General features: G+C 35.0%; 1 protein-coding gene across 1 annotated transcript; it reads left to right on the top strand.

The window, feature by feature from the left end:
* Positions 1–26040, top strand: LOC126819200 (transitional endoplasmic reticulum ATPase). Its single transcript, XM_050547105.2, has 18 exons — positions 1–158; positions 1175–1277; positions 2541–2713; positions 6453–6533; positions 7127–7319; positions 7580–7711; positions 8811–8913; positions 9148–9281; positions 11720–11855; positions 12005–12117; positions 12510–12674; positions 12820–12942; positions 13189–13401; positions 13507–13591; positions 13956–14049; positions 14954–15242; positions 15374–15531; positions 25057–26040. The coding sequence occupies exons 1-18, from the start codon at positions 142–144 to the stop codon at positions 25151–25153; spliced, it is 2409 nt and encodes an 802-aa protein (XP_050403062.1). The 5' UTR covers positions 1–141; the 3' UTR covers positions 25154–26040.
* Positions 26041–27497: the final 1457 nt, after the last annotated feature.

Below are 27497 nucleotides of genomic sequence, written 5' to 3'. Positions count from 1 at the left end.
CCGCCGTGTAATTGAGGGGTCACGTGATCCACAATACACACCATCCATTTTGAGATTTCTGAATTGTTCCGGTGCGTCTCTTTTGTAACTATTGAATAATTAGATTTCTTCAACCAAATACATTATATTTTAATCGACAGAATGGCAGAATCTGGAAAGTAGGTATTTTGTTATGATAGTAGTCTGATCTTAGATCGGAAAGTAATGAAAATAACCACGTTCTAGTGGCTGTAGAAGTCCGTTAGCGTGTTCATCATCAGAAAAGTTCCAATTTCACTTTGTCATGCGTTCATATTTGACACGCATAAAGAGAAATCAGCTGTTTGTATAATATTCTTTTGTTTGTATTCGAGTTCACATTTACCCTTGTTATTTTAAGTGAACGTTTGTTCGAATTGATTTGGCCATTAACTCTCGAGTAAAACAAAGGAGGGCGACAAAGTCGGAAAAGAGCAAAGGCTGGCCGTTTGCGTATATAGGCCTAGTTCCAGCAGACATTCGTGAATCCTGATTTTTTTTTTTTTAAAAACAAAAACCTTTACGTAACTTTGATCCTCTACGTTTGTTTAGTAATTCACGTTATGTTTTTTGTATTCAAAGTCAGCGTATTTGTTACTATTTTTGGCCACTTGTGAAAATCTATGAACTAAAAATAGCACTTCTGAATAATGAAACTGCTAGCCTAGTGTGTAGTCAAACGTGTCAGTCACAGAATGGGCAATATATTTCAAATTTGCTTTATCACAACATAAGCATACATTTTATAATGAGATTCTTGGACAGCAATTTGATATTTGTGGAAAGTATTTCCAAAAACCTTTTTAAAAAAAGTAGCTTATAAAGTTAATAAAGTATAATTCTTCTGAAGGAAAAAAGATGGATAGGTATTCTTTCTTAACAAATCTACCTAGATCTATTATTAAACATTTTGAGTTGGATTTTGATTTAAAAAAACAATGGATTATTTTAGTTATTGTTTATCAAGCAGTTTGCTTATTGATAATATCAGTATTGAGAATTAAATCTCTAAATATTCAGAGCTTTACAGGTGAAACATATTTTGGGGACACCACAAACTGATGTTTAAACTTAAAGTTAAAGGCATATGATAATGTTCGTCTTTAGCAGTCATTGCTAAAGCTATTTATAAATGACTCTTCTGTTATGATTTCAGTGATGATTTGTCGACTGCAATATTACGGCGCAAGGAGAAACCAAACCGTCTCCTTGTTGAAGAAGCCATAAATGAAGATAACTCTGTTGTTTCTCTTTCACAAGTAAGTAATTGCCTGTTATTAGTTTACTGATTACGGTACTCATTCTTACTTGTGCATAGTCCAAGTGGAGAAGAATGGCTTTCCATTTTGCTTTGAAAAAAGTATAGCCTGATCTCAAGGAAATGTTTTTATTTATTTTTGCTTATTCAAGTTCTAATACAGACAGGTTATTCTATTTCTAGTTTTTTTTGGATACAGCAAACAATTCCAGACTAACAGTAATAATATAGTTTTACTAAGAATTCACCTAATTGTAGGAAATGGATTGTTTCTTCTATAGACCCAAAACTATGTTGCGCACCTTTGGTTGAACGCTTTCAGTCGTAACAAGTTTCCAGATTTAGGTCTAAATTAAATACTGTTACTAAAGCCCACCGCAAACCGACTAACATTTGTTGGCACTTAAAGATACATTATGTAAGATTTAGATAAAGAGCTAGCTATTCTTGCTATAATTGTTCAAAAATGGATAATGTAAAATGAATAATTTGAAAATTTCATTCAAATTACTCTATATTGCGAGCGAAGATATTATCCTTTGAAGGTTTGACAAGAAGTGCAATAATTTTAACCACCGTACTGATTGTTCGAAGCTAAGTCTCAGTCCTCCATTTTTAGCTTAAATCAAACTATGGCTGAACTCTTCTAATCTATTTAATATCAGAAAATCTGATGCCATCGAGAGTTGATTATGGCCTGGATTAGTTAATTAATGTCTAATTAATAATTTAGAAAACATTTCAGGCCTAAAGAAAGACCTGCAATAGACAGATTTAGCCCTTGCATAATGTATGTTTAACAAAACAAATGTTTTATACCTGTTTTGAATTTCCTGCAAACGAAGAATGTATAACACTATTGAAACCGAAGTTCAAAAGAGACCGAAGTTGATGTCGCATGATTCACCCAAACATCATGTGGTCACAAAATGGCGACGACGGCCTTTCTGTATGACATAATCGTTTGCAAAATACTGATTAGATGCCCGTTTAAAATGTTTTGCTCTTTGTTGAAATTAAACACAAACGAGACCAACACGAACATTTGTTGGTCGTACAATGTTTTCGAAATCAAACAAGTTTGATCTTGCAAACTTTGTTTGGCCAACAAATGTTCGCATTGAAATCCAACACACACCGACTAACTTTTGTCGAAAAACCTTGTCCAGACGACAAATCTTAGACTGTCTGCGATGGGCTTAATGTGATGTGTTATTTGAAATAGAATGCATTGCCATTAAAACATTCTCAATTTATTTTCCAGAAAAAAATGGATGAATTACAGTTATTTCGAGGTGACACAGTTTTATTAAAGGGAAAGAGAAGAAGAGAGACTGTGTGTATTGTATTATCTGATGATACAGTTACTGATGACAAGATTCGTATTAATAGATGTGTCAGAAATAATCTACGTGTTCGACTCATGGATGTTGTTAGGTAATATTTTCATGCACTTTCTGTTTGTATTGACGATGCAGTCATTGTTTCTTAAGGTGAGCGATCGCTCTCAAGCGCCTGCCACTCACCTGAATGTTGACCAAGGGGAGCTTTTTCTCCCTCTCCTTAAAATTGAAAGTCATGGGGGGTTTATTATCATTTATAAATCCAGGAATTACCCCCTAACATGCAGTTATTGATCTTCAGAACCATTTCCCATACACACAACTAATCACTCTCCTTAATTTCTAAATCACTCTTCTTATCGAAACTGGCAGAGCTTTTTAAAGGGAGCGATTTTTTCAATCTGTTAATTAAGGGGAGCTTTTTTTAGGGTGACCCGTGCACTCTACAGAAAGTTGGTCTCGACACGGCTAAATGTGCACACTTCAGTTGCGTGTCTCGAACTGATTTCTGACTACCCCGCACTCTCTTTGAGTCGATAAATAGCCATGGCATGTGCAATTCTCTACAAATATATCAACTGTTACAGCCGTAAAAAATCTATTGTTGACGATTTTGAATAGCAGTAAAATTTAGCTTCTTGGTTATTACAGCAGCTTTAGAAATTACGTTTGTTTTATTTTATTTAACTGTACCGTTAAGAACAGCATCTTTTGGTTTAGTACAAATAATATCTCTGAATCACTTTCGTTAGCAGGAACATGATACTAGCAGTAGTTTCATTTTACTTTTACAAGTTTCTTAAAATAATTGTTGAGTTGGCTAAAGTGCTTATTTCAAAATTCAATTTCTTGTTCTAGCTTTCTGTTATGTTTCGTAAAAAAGTAGTCTTGATTATCCCGACTTGTCAATCAGACGTAGAATGGTCGATAGACTGGTTAAGCGATACCAATTTCAAAACAAGGGCACGTAACCTATCTTTTACTCAAAAGTGTCTGGATGTTATGGACGACACTTGGAACCAGTTTTCAGTCTATTATTTATAGATGATGAATGGTCATAGCTTATTAAGTACAACATGATCGTTTATTTAGTGACTATAATTGTGTGAAACTGATTTGAGGCTTGGCATATAATATATAAATATTGTGGCGTAATTGTCGAGATATTTGGAGATATTTATTTATGGTGGGTCGCCCTACTTTTTTCGGCTCTCCTGTAGAATACAAACAACAACGACTGACGATGTTATTATTTTAAAAATCAATAACCCCTTTTCTATTGTACACTTAAATATTTTAAATCCACCATACCGTTGTTGGGATTTTAAAATTTTTCTTGCGGCCATTTTTACAGAAAATAAAGGGGCATAACTCTTATCGCGATTTAAACAGGCTGTTTCAGACCACAATTAAAAATAATGTGTCAACAAAACATTCAAATCCATGCGTAATTAAAAAAAATAGGTGCACCTTGTTATTTTTCATATTTAATTCCTATATGGTATTCAGATTTATGTCAGTAATATTCCCTAGAAAATTACGCGTTATCGTAATACGACAGAATGAAAGCATGCCGACCCTTACCTGTTTCAAATTCCTCCAAAATTACAGTATTTTTTTCTGGGTATAAGCAGGGCTCTATAAAAGTTGAGTGTGCCTGCGCACACACTTGAAAATGTGCCTGCAGGGTCATACTCAAAAGGAGAGTATTCAATTGCCAGGTATATAGTATGATTGTGGGGGGGAGGGGGCTTACGAAAGCTTCTTGGGTTGGACTCGGCAGATGAAGAAATTATAAATAATTAAAGAATATGTTTGATGTGCATATTGTTGTTGTTTGGGGTTGATATAAACATAGAATAGATACCTTCCGGCTTCAAACAAGTTCATTAAATTCCTTTGCACAGCCAGGTTGTCATTCGTTAAACTCAACTTCCGGTATAATTCGGATACTAACAAGAGTTGTTTCCCTTGACGATGACAAGATATTCCTGCACCTTAACTAAATAAAATATTAAATAACATCACCACAAACTCGCCAAGAGACTTTGGTCTTTTTTCCACTTGATACTCGATAGGAAGCCATCGTTATAGAATTATCAGGTGTAAGTGTGATTACTACACGGTACTGGTGTTTAGGGGTCGCCGAGGTCACAGGTGATAGTTCATACGCCACATGCTATTCTTTTAACCATCGACTGGCATTCTACTAGAATTGTCACTAAATTAAGCAGAGGTCACAAGTGATAGATCATAAGTCACAGGTGGAATCACTAACGTCACGTGCTGATGTTTTTATCATTGACTAGCTTATTCTAGTAAATTATTATACGGTAATCAAAAAAAAACAAACAAAAAAACAACAACAATAAAAATAAATAGTATTCTTTATTTTACATGATTACGTTAATTTTTAAAAATGTGCCTGCAAAACAGTTTTTTAAAGCAAATGTGCCTGCGCGGAAATATCGATGCCTGGGTAAGTTTGATACATTTTTTAGCAGAAATTAGGCATTCGTTTTACACTTATATATATATACCACAAAATGACATACCACAACGAGCGAGTAACATCATCTGCTAAAATGATCTCATTCGACTCGACTCTAAAACAATTTGTTTAAAAACGTAAACCCCATTCAAAATATGATCATAAATCTGAGAATATGCCATCAAAATAGAATCTTTTCTCTGATATTAGACGTGTGGGATTTGTCATGTTTCCATTTCATAAATTCACGCGCCTCGTAAGATTTCTAGTTCCATTTTAGGTATTGTGCTATAACTGCATGTGATCAGAAATAGAGCTTGCATTGTCTAGTATTTTTCGTATATGTGTGTGTGAAATAGCTAAATATTTAATGCCCGGAGTGATATTGCAGACAAGTTATCAGATACAATATATATTGATTTGGGGTGTTATATACTATCAGGATATATGTGACATATATGACTAATTTCTACGTGTTGTCAGCCGACATCAAGGAGATTAAAACGTCTGACAATAAAGAATTCACGGGTTAATCACATAGATTAAATTTATAATTACTCTTATTATCGTCCGACAAAGGAGAAGCAATTCTGTTCAGGATTGGATTGATAAATTGTCTGATTTTCCGGCGTGGTTCGCCCTTGTCAGTGATGCAGGACAGTGGGCATGACAAGGACAGCTGTCTAGTCGTTCGGATGGGACGGAAAACCGAGGTCCCGTGTACACATTGGCATGCACGTAAAAGTTCCCTTGACAATGATAGTTGATATTCGATATAAGAGTAGGCCGTAGTGCCACTGTCCGGGCAAAATTTCCCTCATAGCACACTGTATGGCGTATGCCTTCATCATTAGCCCAGTTCGGAGCAGAACAGTAGGACGTTAAACCTCATTTCATTTCATTTCATAAATTGTCCGACAAAGGATTAAGTCAGCCAATCAAGGCAGATTAACTTGTTAATCAAGGTAGGTGTATAGGCGTAAAACATAATAAATATACGTTGATCACTTAATTACCTAATCAATCCAGCCTATATTTTGAATATTATTTACCATCTTGATGTCTGATTGAGCATATTCCTGGTCAGACAATTTAGGGCGTTTGGAAAATAGCGTCGGACATGTCCGGAATATACGGGCGAAATCCCATCACTGCACCATACTATTAAATGAGCATATTTTTTAAGGAAGATAATTATAACATCTTAGATATCAAATTCATGTGTTTTTAACCAATTTACTGATCACAGAACAAATTGAATCAGAGATTTATAAACATAAAACATTTCTGAGTAATCACTTTAAATCAATCAATAATGTAATAATGTCTTCGTCTGTTTCAGTATTCAAGCATGTCCAGATGTAAAATATGGAAAAAGAGTGCATGTTCTACCCATTGATGATACAGTAGAGGGACTCACAGGGTAAAAGAACTTTATTTATATTGCATTCTCATGTTCTGATACCTAACTTTATAGATTTTATAATGTCTAAGGTCAGACTCGTTAAATAGATACGATACTTCAGTGACATATAGTAAGAAAAAAAAAGAAATTTTAAGCCTGGATGCAATGCTGATAATGTAACAAATATATAATGATCTGTGGCTGTAAAAAGAGTATAATAAGTCATAAGTAAATGTTTTGTAGTGGACATCTTTATAATCATAGAACTTCTAATTATGTTGGGGGGTAAGATGGCTGAATGGTTAGCGTGCGCACGCTGTATCATAAAGCCTGTCATTGAGTCAACTGGCGTGGTTTCGAATCCCCGGTTGTACGTGGCAAGGAGTAGGGTCGCCTGTCCAACCTTGTGGGTTTTCTCCGAGGCCTCCGGTTTCCCTCCCACTGCTAAAGACCCCTACGCGCAAGCAAATTCTTGAAATAAAATTAAACCATATGTTAGTCCCGAAATGACCTAGTTTGTGTCGAGTGGAAACCCCATTTCTCTCTTTCTCTCTCTCTCTAATTATGTTAGCATTATGTTAGTAAATTGTGATTATATTGCTATTTTTCAGAAACTTGTTTGAAGTATACCTGAAACCCTATTTCCTAGAAGCTTACAGACCAGTAAGAAAGGGTGATATATTTTTAGTACGAGGAGGTATGAGAGCCGTAGAATTTAAAGTTATTGAAACAGATCCATCACCCTACTGTATCGTAGCACCTGACACAGTTATACATTGTGAAGGAGAACCGGTCAAACGTGAGGTATAAAGCAATTTCATATATTTGGTTTGACTAGAGAAAGAAAAGAATATCATCACTTGTTTGAGTTGAGGTTTCTTATACGCCCACATTTTCATTAGCTTGTTCTCTATCCATCTATTACAAAATGTGGGCGTAGTTTGCCTGGCAACCGCTGGGTTTGGGTGTTGGAAGATGTTGCTGATCAAGAATTTTGCTTTTGAGGTTGCATCTTTTCTCTTTATTATTTCCTTGTTGATTAATCATTTATGACATAATTGTAGGAAGAAGAAGAAGCGTTAAATGAAGTAGGATATGATGATATTGGTGGTTGTCGTAAACAGTTGGCACAGATTAAAGAAATGGTGGAACTTCCCTTAAGACATCCTCAACTATTTAAAGCTATTGGTGTAAAGGTACATAGCTTAATGCACACATTTTGGATGAGTCCTGGAGACCAATCACTTATTGAAAGGATCACAATTCAAAATGGCATCAGTGTCATTAATTTGATTTTTACAATCATTGGGGAAAAATGATTCCATATTATCCATTGTAATGATTCCGATAAAGTCCTCACCGTCTGTGTGTATGTATGTGTGTCTGTGTGTCGCCTACAGGCAGCAATTCTTAACTGATCTTCTTGAAACTTTATATACTTATTCCTTATACCCTAAGGAACACCCCTATTGTTTGTGGTGCAGACCCAACCCCCAGGGTCAGAGCCACCCCCATGTTCTTTTTGTGTGTCGCCTACAGGTCACAATTCTTAATCGATTGTTTTGAAAACTTTTCATACTTTTTCCTTGTACCCTAAGGATGACCTCTATAATTTTCGGTGCATGCCTGGCCCCCTGGGACAGAGCCATGCCTAATTTTGTGTGTGTTTCACCTACAGACCGCAATTCTTAACAGATCCTTTTGAAACTTTGCATACCTATTCCTTATACCCTAAGGATGTTTTTTAGTGATTGCTTGACCCCCATGGAGGGGGGTGGGGGTGGCAAGGAGTAGATTCGCCTGTCCAACTCGTAGGTTTTCTCTGGTCCTCCGGTTTCCTCCCACTGCTAAAGACCCCTATGCGCAAGTGAATTATTGAAATAAAGAATTGAACCATATAGTCTCTGAATGACCTTAAACCCATTTATACAGACTGCAATTCTGAATGGATCATCTTGGAATTTTGCATATTTATTCCTTATACCGTAGAGACAGCAATTTTTTATTTTAGTGCATGTCACAACCACCTTGGTGGTTTCGCACCCACTTTTTTGTTAATATTTAGTCTATAAATTTGGCAAACAAACCCAACACCTACCCTTCTTTGCCTCTTGTCATATTACAGTCATTGCAGTCATTTCATATTTCATTCTCTTCATTTTAAAAAGCACCATAACAATCAAAGCAGGTATGTGGACGTATATTGCAGCATTAGTGATGACCTTGTTTCTATAAGAGATATTAATATAATTATTTACAGCATAAAACAAAAGATATTAAATTTAAAATTTTCAGCCACCAAGAGGCATTTTATTATATGGTCCACCAGGAACTGGTAAAACTCTTATAGCTAGAGCTGTTGCTAATGAAACTGGTGCTTTCTTTTTCCTTATAAATGGTAAGTATTATATCAATCTTTCGTAAAAGTGTGGACCGGTGTCCTTAGAAATCATATTTAGCCACCTAATTTCCAACATTATCTATCTGTAATTACCATGTGAAAGTGTAAGTCAGTCTGTTGATCTGGAAATGTATCTAAATATTTTCTCTAAGAAACTGGCCTGTACTGGCTGAGTTGCAATAGTAACGAAGCTCTTGATTTAGTTATAGTAATATATTTAACTATTTTAAGGACCTGAAATTATGAGTAAATTGGCAGGCGAATCAGAAAGTAACTTAAGAAAAGCTTTCGAAGAGGCTGAAAAGAATTCTCCTGCTATTATATTTATTGATGAACTTGATGCTATAGCGCCAAAAAGAGAAAAGGTTGGTAATCATTTATCAAGATTTCACTTTAGAATTATCATCAAACCTTAGACCATTGTTACTCATTATGTTTAACTCGGAAGAAAAGCAATGAGTATTAAAATAAACACAAATATCCTAAAAGACCATAGCTGAAACATTTGGCATGTGTTTGTTTTCCTATGTCACACTTCTACTCGAACCAGGACTGGCTAAATTGTATCATGTCATTGTAATTTGATTGTAATCCCATTAATTTAAGAACTGTTCGGTCTCATCATTACTCATTTGTGATTTAGTCTTTTTGAGGTATAAAAGTAAGAGGTGGAGGACTCTTCTACATGAAATAAAAAAAAAAGAATAAAAATCTGGCAAAACTAAGCATCCCCATAATAGTCATACTCCTTGCAATGTTTCGTTTGATTAAACCTAATCCCACACAGACACTGCCATACTCGGCACAAATTTCTGTGCCAAATTATGACTGGTTAACAGTCCGATCAACAACCAGTACATTACTACGTACATGTAACAAAATCAATCGGGATTAAACAGAGTTCTAAATATGTTACCATAAAGTGTCTGGTGACATATGCGGGTACATTACGTCATAACATGCAAAATGTATTACTGAATTGACTAGTGCACAATAGAATATTGCAGAGAAAATAATTGTTTGATAAGCAAGACTATCCAAAATAGCTACACTGTAAACATTGGGATCGCCGCGCACGTGGAATCTGTTTATCATCTCTTGTACCACACAGCAGATCAAAGAGAAGGGCTGTCATTTTACGTATTGTGTTTCAACATACTGAATAGAATATGAAGTGCATTTTTGATAAAATGAATAATTCATGGATATTCTTCACAAAAACGGATAAATGTTATCAAATATTTAAAGGTAGTCAGTAATAATTGCTACAGACAGACACGTTTAAAGAATTTATATCAGAGATTTGATTCAAAGAATAGCAAGTTTCAGCAACGGCCAAATTTATTTATGCGACTATCGATGTTTGGTCCTGATGCACCCAAGAGTTAAAAGTTTCTTGAAATCAGCACAGGATTTTTTTTGTCCCCCGCCTTTCGAAGAAAGCAGGGGACTATTAAAATGGGTTCGTCCGTCTGTCTGTCTGTCCGTCTGTCTGTCCGTCCGTCTGTCTGTCCGTCACACTTTTTGGGACACAATAACTCTCTTCCTAATTGAGCTAGAATGTTCAAACTTGGTGTATGTGTTTATTAGGTCAATGCCTTGATGGAGTTCGAAGATGAGCATTTTCCGCTTAGGGTAAGCAGAGATAAGCAATTTGATTGGTTGATGCTTTGGGACACGATAACTCTCTTCCTAATTGGGCTAGAATGTTCAAACTTGGTGTATGTGTTGATTAGGTCAATGCCTTGATGGAGTTCGAAGATGAGCATTTTCCGCTTAGGGTAAGCAGAGATAAGCAATTTGATTGGTTGATGCTTTGGGACACGATAACTTTTAATTGAGCTAGAATGTTCAAACTTGGTGTATGTGTTTATTAGGTCAATGCCTTGATGGAGTTCGAAGATGAGCATTTTCCGCTTAGGGTAAGCAGAGATAAGCAATTTGATTGGTTGATACTTTGGGGCACGATAACTCTCTTCCTAATTGAGCTAGAATGTTCAAACTTGGTGTATGTGTTGATTAGGTCAATGCCTTGATGGAGTCCGAAGATGAGCATTTTCCGCTTAGGGTAAGCAGAGATAAGCAATTTGATTGGTTGATGCTTTGGGACACGATAACTTTAGTTCTAATTAAGTGAGATTGATGAAACTTGGTGTATAGTTTCATTACAGTAATACCTTGACTAAGTTTGATAATGAGCATTTTCTGCTCAGGGTAAGCAGAGCGATACGCAATTTGATTGGTCGAGACTTTGGAAAACAATAACTCTCCTACTTTGATTGTTAGACTATAAGTAAAGATATACTGTTTGATTGTTCAATACTTTGTAAAAGATAATTTGTGATAAATTTATATGTGTCCTCTAATTATTTTCCTATTTCGGCGGGGGACATCAGCCTCACTGTTGGCTTGTTTTTAATGAAGTCTCCCCCGTTAAGTTAAGAAAATTCCCTTTGTTTCACTCAGGAGAGATTAGATGATGAGAATGGACATGCTCCGTCAAAGACCCCAGTTTTCAGTCTCAATAGAGCAATGACTAGAGAGTGATTTCTCGGGCCATTGCTTCAGTCATTTCTGATTATTTTCCATTCAGAAATCTGTTTTAAAGCATTTTCTGCTTCGTGAAGGTTGAGATAGTAATTTAATTAGTCAATGCTTTAGGGCGCAATAGTAATCATTTTCTGCTTAGGTTAAGCAGAGTGACAAACAGTTTGCTTGGTGCTTTACCAGAAGATTAAGGAGCAAGTAATTAATGAGTGTCATCTGTTTATTATGTGATGCTCGACTTGTGTGATTTTTGTAGACTCATGGTGAAGTTGAAAGAAGAATTGTTTCACAGTTATTAACATTAATGGATGGATTAAAACAGAGAGCACATGTTATTGTAATGGCAGCGACAAACAGACCAAATAGTATAGACGCTGCCCTCCGTCGTTTTGGTATGTTGATTTATTTTGCTTATTTATATGGATCAATGCTATTTATTGATAGACACTATGTCATGTACTAAATGATATTGTTCATGTAAAAATGTCTCAAAAATGAGTTTTGTTTTGTGATGATAATTATAAGGCTTTAATGTTTACAGGTCGATTTGATCGTGAAGTTGATATTGGAATCCCTGATGCTACTGGTCGTTTGGAGATCCTTAGAATTCACACAAAGAACATGAAACTATCAGATGGTGTTGATTTGGAACAGGTATAACTTTAATATGTTTCCTATCAAGTTATACAATATCCCCAGCGGCTGATATAATAACAATATATAGAAAAAGGCAGTGGTAGGGCATTGAAGTCTGGACTGGCATGTCCTAAGTTCAGATCTTAGCATGCGATAAGAAGCTTCTGGCATTTCCTTAGCTTTTCTCTTTCCTATAGGACTCCAATGGAAAATGTGGTTTGTCATTTGGATGCATCAGAAAATTATATGTTATCAATAAGCTGTAGCTTACAGACAAGCTTTCCACCTCCCATTGGGGCTGTAGTCTTTTGAAAACTAATCATCTCTTGCATAAGTATTTTGTAGAAAGAAAATTATCACAATAGGTAGGTTTGTACAGGTTTATACATATATATCTGTATATTCTTTAGATTGCTCAAGAAACACATGGACATGTTGGAGCTGATTTAGCTGCCCTGTGTTCAGAAGCAGCTTTACAACAGATTCGAGAAAAGATGGACCTTATTGATTTAGAAGATGAACATATTGATGCTGAAGTATTGGATTCACTAGCTGTTACTATGGATAACTTCAGAGTAAGTAATATATTCAGAATTGCCCTATCACTTGTTGGTATTAATCGACCTAATAGGATATTGGCAAGAAATTGTAAATTTTGGTCAAAGTAATATATTAAAATTTACTATAAATAGTCATTAAACAATTGTTTTCTATTTATAGTGGGCTTTAAGTAAGAGTAATCCAAGTGCTCTCAGAGAAACATCAGTTGAAGTTCCTAATGTTTCATGGGAAGATATTGGTGGTTTAGAAAATGTCAAAAAAGAGTTACAAGAGTTGGTGCAGGTAATTTCTATCATTGTTATTATCAATTATTTTCCCCCTACAGACATGACATCAAGCAAACACCAATTATGATGTCAGTTGAGAGATGACAAGATATCAAGTAGCCCAACATCAGTAATATGAAGAATACATTGGTAATTTCTCTTTTTGAAAAGAAATGCCTTTATTAGTTGCCTTATATTATAAACTTTTGTATACATATTGTAATGAATTTTAATTTCCAAATAAATTTATTCTATATTTCAGTACCCTGTGGAACATCCAGAGAAATTCTTGAAGTTTGGTATGACACCATCTAAAGGGGTATTGTTTTATGGTCCACCAGGATGTGGTAAAACACTTCTGGCAAAAGCTATAGCTAATGAATGTCAGGCTAACTTCATTTCGATCAAAGGACCTGAACTTCTGACTATGTGGTTTGGTGAATCTGAAGCGAATGTCCGTGAAATCTTTGATAAAGTAAGTTTGATTGTGGACCTATATGCATAAACTTATTTTGTATAAAATATAATTTCGGCATGTAATTTTAATTAGATGCTAAGCCTGCTATTTTTATTTTTTTAGGCAAGATCAGCAGCACCATGTGTCCTGTTTTTTGATGAATTAGATTCTATAGCAAAATCTCGAGGTGGAAATGCTGGTGATGGAGGTATGGAAAACTTTATATCCGAATATCATAAGGGCTGTTCGATCTAACTTCGATAATATGAACTTTAATTGAAAGTTTCAGCCCATGAAGAGATTATGGGTAGCAACAGTAAGCACATGCTGGCCATAAAATTCGGAAAGTTTCTTTCGTCCCCTGTTTTTGACCAGTTGTTTATTACACACCGCCAGAATTAAAAATTTGATGACATGTAACCTGACAAGGATTTGTTCCTGATGGTACTGAAACACGGCAGTAACTCCTCATGGTTCATTTATTCAATGACTTAGGTATTGATGTCTAATATAAATTTTTTGCTGCAGATACAAAATCATATAGTTTGAAAATGTATTAATCTGTTTTTCAGGTGGAGCGGCAGACAGAGTTATCAATCAGTTATTGACAGAAATGGATGGTATGAGTGCCAAGAAAAATGTTTTCATTATTGGTGCGACAAACAGGTGTGGTATTATCTACTATTATTGAAACTAGTATTGTTTTGTTTGGCTTGTATGTAATAAAATGTACACTAAAACCACTCCAGCATGTAGAATTTGTGTTTTAGGCCAAAATTAGATTGTAAGGCTGACCTTAAAAATATCTTTGTTTCACCAAACCCGACCCACAATCGAGGAGAAGGGTCGGTAGGTCGTTTTTTTTCTTCAGATTTTTTTTTTAAAGTCAGAGAAATCAATACAGAAAAATTATTAGCTGTATACTACAGATTCATTAATTTTGTTTAATGAATTTTGGGTCTGACGTAAAAAGTAACGAACTTAAAGTTTTTATTTAACTTAAGAGCTAATTTGACAGCTTAATAATTTTCCAGGTGGAAACATTCGTCTTCTTTATTGGCAAACAAATCAATGACATCGTGATGCACGACTCGCACACGATTTGCCACGAACTTGAAGTGTGAAACTCCTTCAACACGTTTTTAACGATCGTGCGGGTTGTGCCTTCATTTTTCTCGAAAACGGATATTGAAAATATCGTCATGTTTAAAACGACGCACCACAGATATAAAGGCAGAATCACTTCGTGGGAATGGACGTGCTTTCGTCTGCAACCATTTTGTTGAGAAGCGACACCTATGACGCTTTCGGCTTGATCAACCAGTTTCAATAATGAATCAAACCATAGCCATAGTAAAGGGAAATAACTCTCGTGATATATTTCAGGTTGACACGCAAAATAAAATAAAAAGATCGTGCAAAAGTGCAATAAAATAATTTAAGTCGGGGGTGGTTTTAGTTAGTCGATCGCGTTAGGCGAAACAAAGATATTTTTAAGGTCAGCCTAATGTAGGCCAAAAGTAGATTGGTGATGTTTAGTTAATTTGTCTTCTGTTTTGTTTCTTTCCAGGCCAGATATTATTGACCCTGCCATATTGAGACCTGGACGTTTGGATCAGCTTATCTACATTCCCTTACCAGACGACAAATCTAGAATATCAATTCTTAAGGCCAATCTTCGTAAATCGCCTGTGTCTAAAGATGTTGATGTTGACTACCTGGCCAAAGTAACACAAGGCTTCAGTGGTGCAGATTTGACTGAAATTTGTCAACGAGCTTGTAAATTAGCAATTCGTCAGTCAATCGAAGCAGAAATTAGATTCGAAAAACAGCGAGCACAGAATCCAGACGCAGATATGGTAAGATTTTGATAATTGTGCCAAAATATTGACTTCAACTGTACCATTTTCTGTTTCCATATTTTGAATTTAATAGACCTACATTTATTTCAGTATTCTTGTATGTATTAATTATTATATATTTTTATTAGGAATATGAAGAAAGTGACCCAGTCCCAGAAATCTCACGATCACATTTTGAAGAAGCCATGAAATTTGCTCGAAGATCTGTTAGTGATAATGACATCCGCAAATATGAAATGTTTGCACAGACATTACAACAAAGTAGAGGTTTTGGTGGCAATTTCAGGTAAATATTTAACTTTAACCCTTAACCGGTCGACGTCATTTCCAATGTAAGCTGTAGACTATATTGATTTTTGGTTGAATTTCTGTAATGGATTTACCTCCCTTGAATTAGAAAACTCAAGAATAATCTGGAAAATTTCTATGTTAGTAATTTATTTATAGCTCTGTTGTAATCAAATGGGTCAGTAATTTATTTATAGCTCTGTTGTAATCAAATGGATCATTTCTTGAATGTCCAACTGCATAAAAATCTTAATCATTTCATATTTTGTGTTGTGATTCATAACTTAAAATTGTATTTATTATGGTTTAATCTCCTTATCCTAATTTGTAATGAAATTTAAACGAACTAAAGATTATGCCATACAAAACAAGAGTGTCACACTGATAAAATTACTGCATGATTATTTTGCATCATAGCCATTGAAGTTATGCATACATATAGTAGGGTGCCCCATCTCCAAATATCTTGACAATTACACCACAATATTTACAATATACCAAGCCTTAAATCAGTTTCGCACATTTATAGTCAGTAAATAAACGGTCTTGCCGTGTTTTAAAATTAGTCTCACTTAACCAGTTTACCGACTGTTCTACGTCTGATTGACAGCCCGGGATAATCAAGACTACCTTTTTACAAAACATAACAGAAAGCTGGAACAAGAAATTGAATTTAGAAACACGCACGTTAGGCAACTCAACAATTGTTTTAAGAACCTTGTAAAACTAAAATGAAACTACTGCTAGTGTCATGTTCTTGCCTAACCCGAGTGTTTCAGAGAAATAATTTTTACTAAACCAAAAGATGCCACTCTTAACAGTACAGTTAATGATAAAGCAATTTAAAAAAATAAAAGGAACATAATTTTTAAAGCTGATAAAATAATCAAAAAGCTAAATATTACTGCTATTCAGAATCGTCAACAATAGATTTTTTACGGCATTAATAGGTGGTAGATGTGTAGAGAATTGCATGTGCGTTTTCTGTTTATAGACTCAGACTCTAGCGCTGAGTATTATTTTCCGTGCATGATTAGCCAGAAATCACTACGAGACAAGCCACTGAAGCATGCACATTTGCCATGTCAAGTTCAACTTTCTGTATTGTAAATTTTCGTTGCACGGGGCACCCTAATTATGGAAAGTTAAGAGAAGATGAACTGCAGTCATATGTTTCCCCTGACCATCTATCGCGTCCATTAATGAGACAGAGTAGACAATTGAATTTCAGCAATTTCTAATCAATCTAGAGTTGTTGCCCTTACTCTAACATTTTATCTTGTGAATACTCTAGCAACATAAGTTATCATTTATGAAGTGTTCAATTTAGTAAAGTGAAATCGAATTTCAACAATTTCACTTTACTCCTAGAGTTATGGACCTTGCTCAATTTGTAGAATCTAGTGAACACTAATCGCAAAAATCATCAAATCATGTGGGTGTATGTTTCAATTCCTGGCTTAGAGATAATTTACATGATGTATGTAGCTAGTTATTGGGGCATTTCAATTGTCTAAATTAATTCCATAATTAATAAAGACTAAGTAGACCACATGATGTGGGTCCCATCGACAACTTAGTTTTCATTGAAGTCATGCTAGAGTAGCAAAAATTGAGTTACAATCAATCTTTCACAGAAGATTCAATCATGTAAGCAATTTAATTAAAGTATATTTATTGTCACCCACCTTTTGTAGAAAGCATAGAAAGCAAAGGACCATTAATAAAATGGGTTTGTCTTTTCGTCTTTTGGACACAATAGCTCTTTTTCTAATTGAGGTAGAATGTTCTTGCTGTAGTGAGGTCCTGTGTGCATTTAAAAGAACCCTTTACAGTTGGAATTTGATATAAGAGTAGGCCTTTCTACATTAGCCCAGTCGGAGCAGAACAGTAGGATTAGGATGTTAAACCCCATTTCATTTCATTTTCTTGGTGTATATGTTTATGATTTGACTTTCTTAGACTAAGCAGAGGTAAGCAATTGGATCTGTTGAACGCGTGGGACATCAAGAATGGGGAGGATGATGAAACTTGGTGTATAGTTTCCTTACAAATGCCTTGACTAAGTTGGATAATGAGCATTTTCTGCTTGTGTTGTTAATAAAGCAATCATAAGCAATTTGATTGGATTAGACCATGGAACATGATAACTTTTGATTCTAGTTTGTTGAGTGTGATTAAACTTTGTGAATAGTTTCATTATATGAATACCTTGAATGATTTTGATACTGAACTATTTCTGTTTACGCTGAATAGATGTAAGCAGTTTGATTAGTCGAGACTTTCGAACACAATAACTTTGATTCTAATTCAGTGAGATTAATGAAACTTGGTGTATAGTTTCATTCAGTGATTTTAATAGGCTGGTTTTTGTCGGCTTTAGCCGCTTGAAGTTCAATCAAGCCGATTGGTAAAACAATGAACCGGCCACTATGGTATCATAAATCAATCGACTTTCGGCTAAATTACAACGGGTTAATTATTACTTGTTAATTAAGTAGCCAAATCAACTTGCTTGTCGCTACAATAACAGTCATACCTTAGTAAGAATCGGCCATGTGGTTCATAATCCGAGTAATTAGCTCGAGTAACAGTAATTTTGATATTCCAGTAAAGAAAACAAAACAAGCTTGCTGATTATTCATAACAGGTCCAGGAAGACGATCTCGGCATGGATTGTGCACCTATCGCGCTCCTTCAACACTCCGTATGAATTCCCGGTGTACCGGTAGATATTAAAATAATAATTGGATCATAATTTAATGGTTTCACTGACCTGTTGAATATAATCCTCGGATAGAACACTGAATACACCAAAAAAACGTCATTAATAATATATTATGAATCTCCAATGTCAATGACACGTGACATTGGTTGGAATTAGGTCAATAAACCAGCGATGCTAGTTTTAGTTTTAAATAGTGTTTACCGTTATGATTTTTTATTTTATACACATGCTGACCGGCTTAATTCTTAAAATGTTATCGTTATTATTATTGAAGTCTATATGGCATAGTCATATGGAATTTAATTTTAACGTCATTTCAATTATGGTTGTCACGTGATCACTGTGTCGTGTTTCTATTCATTACATCTCTTCAGTTCCACTACCTTGACTAAATTTAATAATAAGCAGTTTGATTGCTCAGTGCTTGACAAGTGATAAATGACCATTGTAATCTATTTATTTTGGAATCGAGGTGAAGGACATCGGTCTCACTTGTTAGCTTTTCTCATAACTGTAGGTATTTTCTAAGGGATTAGGTAACTATAATCAGAATGCTTAAAATGTATTAAATAATGGAAATTTAAGAGGCTTATATATTGACATACAAACTGGCATTCACCAGTAATCTTGAAAGCATATAGTGGGGTACTCCTTAATATGCAATCCAGCATCAAAGTCGCCTTTGCTAGCTCTGATATTTTTTAAAATTAAGATAATTTTATGATTTTAAGACAGGCAGTTTCTTAGGTTTTTACAAAATATTTCCCAAGCATTCTACAGACAAAATAAAATTTTCTCAAATAGTGTTGGAAATTCGTAAAATGCTTCAAAACTTTCAGTCTCACAAACAATATCCTTCATTGTAAAAGGAAGATAAATAGTGATTTTGGATAAGAATGTGTGATTTGAGTGAATGTATATTATGATAGGAGGTAGGTAAAGAATGAGCCAAACCTACCACAGCTTGTATATAGCTGTAGCGCCAGTTTGAAGAGTTTGTTAGGGAGGAACATGTACAGTCGACACCTGTGATTGTTTATACTGCCACACATATTGTTCCCATCTCCCTAAACTTGCCCCCTTTGATTACCACATTCACCCCAGCTGCAAAACACTTTCTAACTTGTAGTTGAGCATTGTATAATTATATTGTATAAACACGTCTTCACATGAAAAAGTTACATCTTGCATTGGATGACTTGACTCAACAAGAATAGGCACCCACCCTCATTCTTAAAAGGGAGTTGCTCTGTATATATTATTTACCAAGGATGAAATAATTAACATTATGAGTGGAAAATGTTCTGACTTAAAAATTGTGTTGCAAATATCTGACTTAAAGAAAATGATGCAGTGTCAATATATAAAAATCTAATTAAAACTAGATGTTATATCTGTTCCGCTTATTCGTTAGGTCACAGGGGAGCCATGGTGGCTCAGTATGGCACTGGCTCAATAACCAGGAAGTCCCAGGTTGGTGTTAGTCTAGAGAGTTTTGCAGGAATGTCCAGTCCAGGTTCCCCTTGTCCTGTAGTGGGCAAGGAAATGGAGGGCCCATTCCAGGCAAACATATTCATAGCAAAGATGAGCATATCTTCATTAGCCCGGTTTAGAGCAGAAAATTGCGACGATAAATTCCATTTCTTTATTTCATTAAATCACTACATCTAAAGTAGGTAAGACGCTGGCTCGCTAGCCTGGAGGTCGGGTGCTCAATCCCTGCATTGACTGAGAAAGTTCATCCAGATTTTCCAGCGTGGTTCCCCCTTGTCCGTGATGCAGGACGGATGGCCTGACAAGGGCAGCTGTCTAGTCATTAGGATGGGCGAAAAACCGAGGTCCTGTGTACATATTGGCGGGCATGTAAAAGATCCCTTGACAGTTGGAATTCAATATAAGAGTAGGCTGTAGTGCAGCTGTCCGGACCAAATTTGCTTCATAGCACACTGTATCGCGTATGCCCGTCTTCATTAGCCCAGTTCGGAACAGAACAGTAGGACGTTAAACCCCATTTCATTTCATTTCACTACATGTACATCTAAAGATGTGTTTAAGAAAAGCTTGTTCCGAGTCTGTGATGACCTTATAATAATACTTCTGACTATGGTTAGATAGGCATTCTAACGTTTCGATAATATAAGCCTTTCATTACTTTCAAAAAAGTTTTGCCAAATTTTCAGGATTTGATTGGTAGGTCCACCTACCAATCAAATCCTGAAAATTTGGCAAAACTTTTGGGCTTTACTAAACAAGGCCGGTTAATAAAATAGAATAAAGTATTGGTATAATTTTAGTGTACAGACATGCATATGTGCACATATATTTGTAATTACTATGTAGGTGGTACATATGTGTGTATAATAAATGTAGATAAAATAGTCACAGGTCCATCTTGATCTACTCAATTTGTAGGGGAGATTTATACAATCAAATCAATTCTCCATATGTCACTACAATAATTATTGGCATGTGTTTGATAGATGTTTAATTTGTGTCAGAACTTTCTGGAGTGGTTTGTTTGTGTTTATATGTGCAGATCTGTGAGGTGTTAACATTGGGAGTGCAAGCCAGACATTGTGTATAAAGTTGCAAAAAGAAGAGTGATGTTTTCACTCCTGACTAAATTAGAAACATGGAGTTGACAATTATCATAACATTAAAATAAAAAATCCAACACGACTATGTTTTCACTAGCTAATGAAAAGTGTGAACATGAAAATTTAGGTTGATAACCATGATTGAAAAATGGATTAAAATAAATATATCTGAAAAAAGTTTCTTTTACTTATGTCAGCCAAACTTTGGACCCAAAAAGTTATTTTTAATGTGATTGTTCTGTAAAGACACTCTTATAAAACAGATTTTGTAATAAGTCATCTTTGGATGTTTTTAATAGTTTTAGGTTGGTAACTTTTCAAGTTCCATCTGTTGTATTATTACACGGTCCAATAAAAATGTTGATTTAAGTTGTAATTCAATCACTCCTGATAGTGATCTCGACTTGATTCTCAAGCCATTACTTACAATTTTATTTGAAAACAGAGTTAAATGCCAATAAATGGCTTTGCTATTTTTCTGTTGACTCGGGTATTGTTACTTCAGTTTAATGAAAAACACTCTACAGGTCACAATTTTTATCCGATTTTGACGAAACTTGAAATATAAGTTTATCTTGGTTCCTTTCGATATTAGCATGTATCGGAGCGAAACTTCATAGATTATGGCCCCTTATATTGTACGAAAAATCATATTTTTAGCTTGTGGTCCCTCTAGAGGTCACAATTTTTATCCGATTTAAAAAACAGTTTGAATATATCACTGTTGCACCCTAATGATGGTGGAGTTCGAATTTCATGAAAATCGGATCAAAACTGCTGGACAAAATGGTCGCCCCTCGTACGCAAATAGTGTAAATATATGGTATATCAAGGTTGTGGACCCTCTTGAGGCCACAATTTTGATCCGATTTATGTTGCAAAGATCTTGGTTCCTTTCGAAATCGCGCATATCCAAACGTAACTGCCTGGATTATGGTCCCTGATTGGACAAAAATTCGCTTTGTTTTTAGCTTATTCTCTATCCATCTCTTGCAAAATGTGGGTGTATCTTGCCTGGCAATCGCTGGTTTTAAACGATTTTAAAAAAAACAGTTGAGTTTGAATTTCGTGAAAATCAGACCGAAACTGCCTGACAGATAGTGTAAAAGTATGTAATACCAAGGTTGTGGACCTTATAGAGGTCACAATTTTAATCCTATTTTGATGAAACTTGAAATGTAAGTTATAACCTTAAGGACGGCTGAGTTCGAATTTCGTAAAAATCAGACCAAAACTGACAGACAAAATGACCGTCCCTCGTACTCAAATAGCGTAAAAATATGGTATATCAATGTTGTGGACCCTCTAGAGGTCACAGTTTTCTTTTGATTTTGATGAAACTTGAAATGTACGTTTATAACCCAAACATCTTGGTTCCTTTCGATATTCGCTCATATCTGACCGTAACTTCCTGAATTATGGCCCCTGATTGTACGAAAAATCGCGTTTTTAGCTTGATGTCCCTCTAGATGTCACAATTATTATCCGATTTAAAAAAAAGTTCAAATATATCAGTGTTACACCTTAATTTTGGTTGAGTTTGGATTTTGTGAAAATCAGACCAAAACTGCCGGATAAAATGGCTGCCCCTCGTACACAATTAGCGTAAAAATATGGTATATCAATGTTGTGGACCCTCTAGAGGTCACAATTTTCTTCTGATTTTGATGAAACTTGAAATGTAAGTTTATAACCCAATGATCTTGGTTCCTTTTGATATCCGCGCATATCGGATCGCAACTTCCTGAATTATGGCCCCTGATTGTACAAAAAATCGCTTTTTGTTTAGCTTATTCTCTATCCATCTCTTACAAAATGTGGGTGTATCCTGCCTGGCAGCCGCTGGTTCTTTGTTTCTACATAAAAAAGTCAACAAAAGAGAGAGGAAGATTTTAAATAACTTTTGCATAGATTCGTGGATAACCAGCCAAGGAATTCGTGGTCTCCTGTGTCGATGCAAATTAGTTGTCTCACTTGATTCACCACCCACAACTAACATATTTTTAAGCACCAGCCCTCGACAAAATCATAGGGTGTACCATAGTATTTTAATATTAGTAATTCTTCATTGTTCTGACGAAATTACTATTGTGAAAAACTTATTACATGACATTTTAGACTGTTCAAAAATCACATCCACATATGAGGTCATTTCCTTCATACTGGTCAAAAAATCCTGTAAACCAGACAGTCAACACTATCATGTAGGTTGTAAAAATTATCAGATGGAGTCTGTATTTCAATCTGTTGATTTATGCTGTCATTTACTTGAAGTTATCCAAATATAGAAATGCCATATAAGCAAGGATGACCTGTTATAAAAACTTGAATATAAATGTGTGAAACAAATTTTAATGAGTGATACAGTTACGTCAGTCTCATACAAAAAAAGCCTGGACAAATTAACCATATGAATATGATTTCAGCACCTGCCTAGTTAGTCTAGAATTTATTGATTTTTACCAATGGTTTTAAATGAAATTTGGGACAAATTCAAGGACAATGATGGCTGGTCGGATGAAGGGTGGATGGAGGGTCTGGAAGGTGTCATTTGCATTAACATGTAGAAAAGATACACCACTAATAATAACAAAGTCAGTTATTAATTGACATTTAGTAGTAACAATACACAGTCAAACCAATACTATAATAGCAAAATTTATCATCTTTTAGAAATAACACCCATCATGAATCTTGGGAAATCTTTATGCATGAAATTCATCATGTAACATACAGCAGCTACATCGTCCGGGCAGTTAACAAGGGTTGTCTTTTTTATATTTTTTTGTCAGTAATGAAATCATTTACAACACACTAAAATCTGAGTACCAGTATCAAAAACCATTAGAATTTGTTTTGATTGTTTGTCTCATGACCTTAAACACTGTGAATAAATTTATAATAACTTTAGCCTCTAGCACTTCCACAGAATTTCTCAAATGATCAAGGGCCATAACTCTGACTGTAATTATTAACCAGCGGTTTATAAGCAAGAGATGAATAGAGTACAAGCTAAAAATTACAAAAGCGATTTTTCGTACAATCAGTGGCCATAATCCAGAAAGTAATGGTCTGAAATGCGCAAATATCCAATGTGACTGAGATCTTTGGGATATAAAGATAAATTACATACTTTTACACAATTTGCGTAAAAAGAGGAGCCATATTGCCGGGCAGTTTTGTTTCAATTTTCACGCAATTCAAATTCAACTTTCATTATGGTAGAGAATGGCAATATATTTAAACGGTTTTTAAAATCGAATAAAGATTGTGACCTCTAGAGAATCCACAAGCTGCAATCAGTGGCCATATTCTAATATGCAAATATCAAAAGGAAACAAGATTTTTGGGTTATAAACATGCATTTCATGAAAACCTGATAAAAATTGTGACTTCTAGAGGGTCCACAACCTTGGTATTACATACCAGCCATTTTTTTTGTCCGGCAGTTTCGGTCTGATTTTCCTGAAATTCGAACTCAACTGACATTATGGTGTTTAACGGTGATATATTTGAACATTTTTTTAATTCGGATAAAAATTGTGACCGCAGTGGGACCACAAGCTTAATAAATTGTGTACTGTGGGGCCACATGTACCTTTGTATTATGACTCATTCTTAAACATACATTATGCAAGAGCTAAATCTGTCTATTGCAGGTCTTTCTTTAGGCCTGAAATGTTATCTATATTATTAATTAGACATTAATTAACTTATCCAGACCATAATCAACTCTAGATGGCATCGTTAGCCTGCGATCTTAAGTGGATTGTGAGCCGATTTATTGCATAACTTTGCTTCTCGATTAAACGATTCAATGGATAATCGAGACTATGCTGTTTATCGTACTGACTTTAATAATGATGACCGAGGCTAGGCAGAAATTGCATTCGCTTAGTTCTCGGTTCATAGTGGATCAATTTGAATGAAATTTTCAGCAAATTGCCTTTACGTTATCTAGTTTTTAATTCCGGTTTCCTCCCACTGCTAAAGACCCCTACGTGCAAGCGAATTATGTAAATAAAATTAAACCATATGTTAGTCCTGAAATGACCTAGTTTGTGTCGAGTGGACGTTAAACCCCATTTCTCTCTCTCTCTCTCTCTCTCTAGTTTTTAATTATTATAGCGAGAACTGCCAACTCGTTATCGAATCTCCCATAATGTATCTTTAAGTATATATTGCTTGTATTTTTCAGATTCCCAGGTCAAGGTGGACCAAGTCAAGGACCCAGTCAAGGTGGCACAGAGGGAGGAAACTTTGATAATGATGGGGATGATGATTTATACAGTTAAATAATTCGAACCATTGAATCATCTTGATATCATCTTACAAACAAAATTAAGTTCTAAAAGCTAAAACTAAAAAATATTTAAAAAAGAGACATTTACAAAATCATTATTTAGAGAAGTCATTTTTTTGTGTTTTGATAGACTAATATATCCTCTGTATGTAAATATTGACAGCAAGTGAAACATTAAAATATTATTTTGGTGGTTTTCAGTTGATGATAACACTTCATGTTTAAAAATTGTTATGACTTAGGTTTTTATTATTAAATACATTTGTTTCTTCTAGCAGAAATCTTATTTATTAATATTTAAATTATAATTCTAGTTCAGTTAACACAGGGAAGGTTTCTATTTCTGTATTATGTTATTTGTGATACATGTAAGTGCTGTTGAATTTTTAACTCATCATCCCATCTTATCCATCCTGAGAATTTTAAGCCAAACATGTATCATTCATATGTCTATAGCAACGCTTTTATTGTAGTTGAATTTGCTCGACAACTTGAACAAGTATTGGCTTGGATCACTTTTTGATAATTACATTATTTCATGTAGTTATTCATCACCATATAGAACCCTCAAAAATGGTAACATAATTTAAGCTGAATTGTATCTTTGATTTAGGACAACCCAGAGCAGTGCATATATTTATAAAATTTGTAGAAATAACTCTGACTGTCATTATGCATATAATAATTTGCAAATTGACAGTATGAAATGGAATTTGTTGACACAAGGAATTTGTATATTGTCTACCAGAATAGGTATTGTTAACTTTGTTGATATGTGCAGTAAATATACTTTATAAATGTGTGTAAACATCATTGAATGCTAACATGATAATTTGTATTTAATTTCAAGGCATTCTTTAAATAAATAATTGAAACATAGTTGACCATGGTTTATCCTTTATGCCATCAAGAAATCTGATATCTTATCACATTCACAGGTGGGGGGGGACTCGGAAACAGAAGGTCTGTGAACGCTGAATATTTGTAGGGTTTATGACCACAATGATTCACACCAGATTTTAGACAAATCCATTAAACCATAACCTTCATCATGCTCACAAGGTTTTGGAAAAAGGGATTTGACTTTGAATATCGATATGGTGAACCTAATTCTTCCAACCACATTTTAAGAAAATCGTTAACACTTTTGCCTCCCTTATGTTAACAATATTTTCGGAAAAGGGGGCATAACTCAATGAGGTATTTAAATTAAAACAATATCTCACCTGTTTGCATATATTTTGATATAAAACTATATTAAAGCTGCAGATAGTTATTGGGTGGGGGATCCATTTAACATTTAATTATCAAAACACCAACGGTAAATAATCCCTATGATTAGGTTCAGTCGGATTAAAAAGCGGCCCGTCTGGTTTTAACCATATTCCGTTTATATCATCTGCAAACGATGCCGAATGTACGCAATTGATCCACCTTCGAACTGATATTCCTTTTAAGGATTCAACTTTCACAGTATTGTTGGCGAATTCTTGTAACCCATGTTTGCAAAAGCCTATCAAATTTCTTTGCTGTAGCAAACAGAAAAAAATATATGCATAAACTGTTTTAAAAAAGATATTTATTTTATAAAACTGAGCATTTACAAATTCGTGTGGAAATGATACTTACGAACACACGACACCCAAGATGCATATTCTAACATTAGTAAGCCCTGCACCTATTTGATACTATATGTACTAGAAAATTAAATTTATGGACTGCTTCGAATATTAAACTATACTCTTCAAAGAAAGTAGGGGATATTGAAATGCAAATACCTATGCAGGTTGTGATATGATAAATAGTCATGGACACTTGACAAATGACATGCTTTGAGAGTATGTTCACAGATTTAGAACTTATCGCCCCAACAGAACCACTGAGCTGCACGTGCTACACGCAATATCGCCATACACGTGGGCGGGGTTCATTGTCAAATTTGACACTTCAAGGAAGGGTTGATGAAAACTGCCGCGAGCTGGTTTATCCTATCCATGTTTGCTTTCCCATCGGTTCTTGCATAAGATTTACTGTTTAGCGTAACTTTGCTTTAGTGTGTTACGTTTAAGTTGACCGGGAGACGTGTTCGTCGACGTCAACGTCAACCGACAATACTGCAAGAATTGGCCGTGGCACTGCAAGAGGAGTGGGTCAGATTGCCCAAATCGTGATTGGGCGGTTGGTTAGGAGCATACCACGACGAATTGCTGAATGTCTGAGGATTGGTAGAGCAATTACTCATTGTTAAGACAAAAATCAAAAACGTCCATTTTCACTTTTGACAGTGTATCTCTTTGCGAGTGAAATGGGGCCGTCAGATAAGCCGCCCATATGAA

This window comes from Patella vulgata, chromosome 4 (genome assembly GCF_932274485.2).
Source record: "Patella vulgata chromosome 4, xgPatVulg1.2, whole genome shotgun sequence".
NCBI lineage: Eukaryota > Metazoa > Mollusca > Gastropoda > Patellidae > Patella > Patella vulgata.
The sequence above is the reverse complement of the archived record's forward strand: the minus strand, read 5'-3'. Positions and strand labels throughout refer to the sequence as shown.

What these genes read in the sequence shown, in the direction of transcription:
- LOC126819200 (XM_050547105.2), top strand. An exon ending in TTAAAGCTATTGGTGTAAAG is followed by an intron (nt 7,712 to 8,810) that starts GTACATAGCTTA and finishes TAAAATTTTCAG; the next exon opens with CCACCAAGAGGCATTTTATT. An exon ending in ATTATTGGTGCGACAAACAG is followed by an intron (nt 14,050 to 14,953) that starts GTGTGGTATTAT and finishes GTTTCTTTCCAG; the next exon opens with GCCAGATATTATTGACCCTG.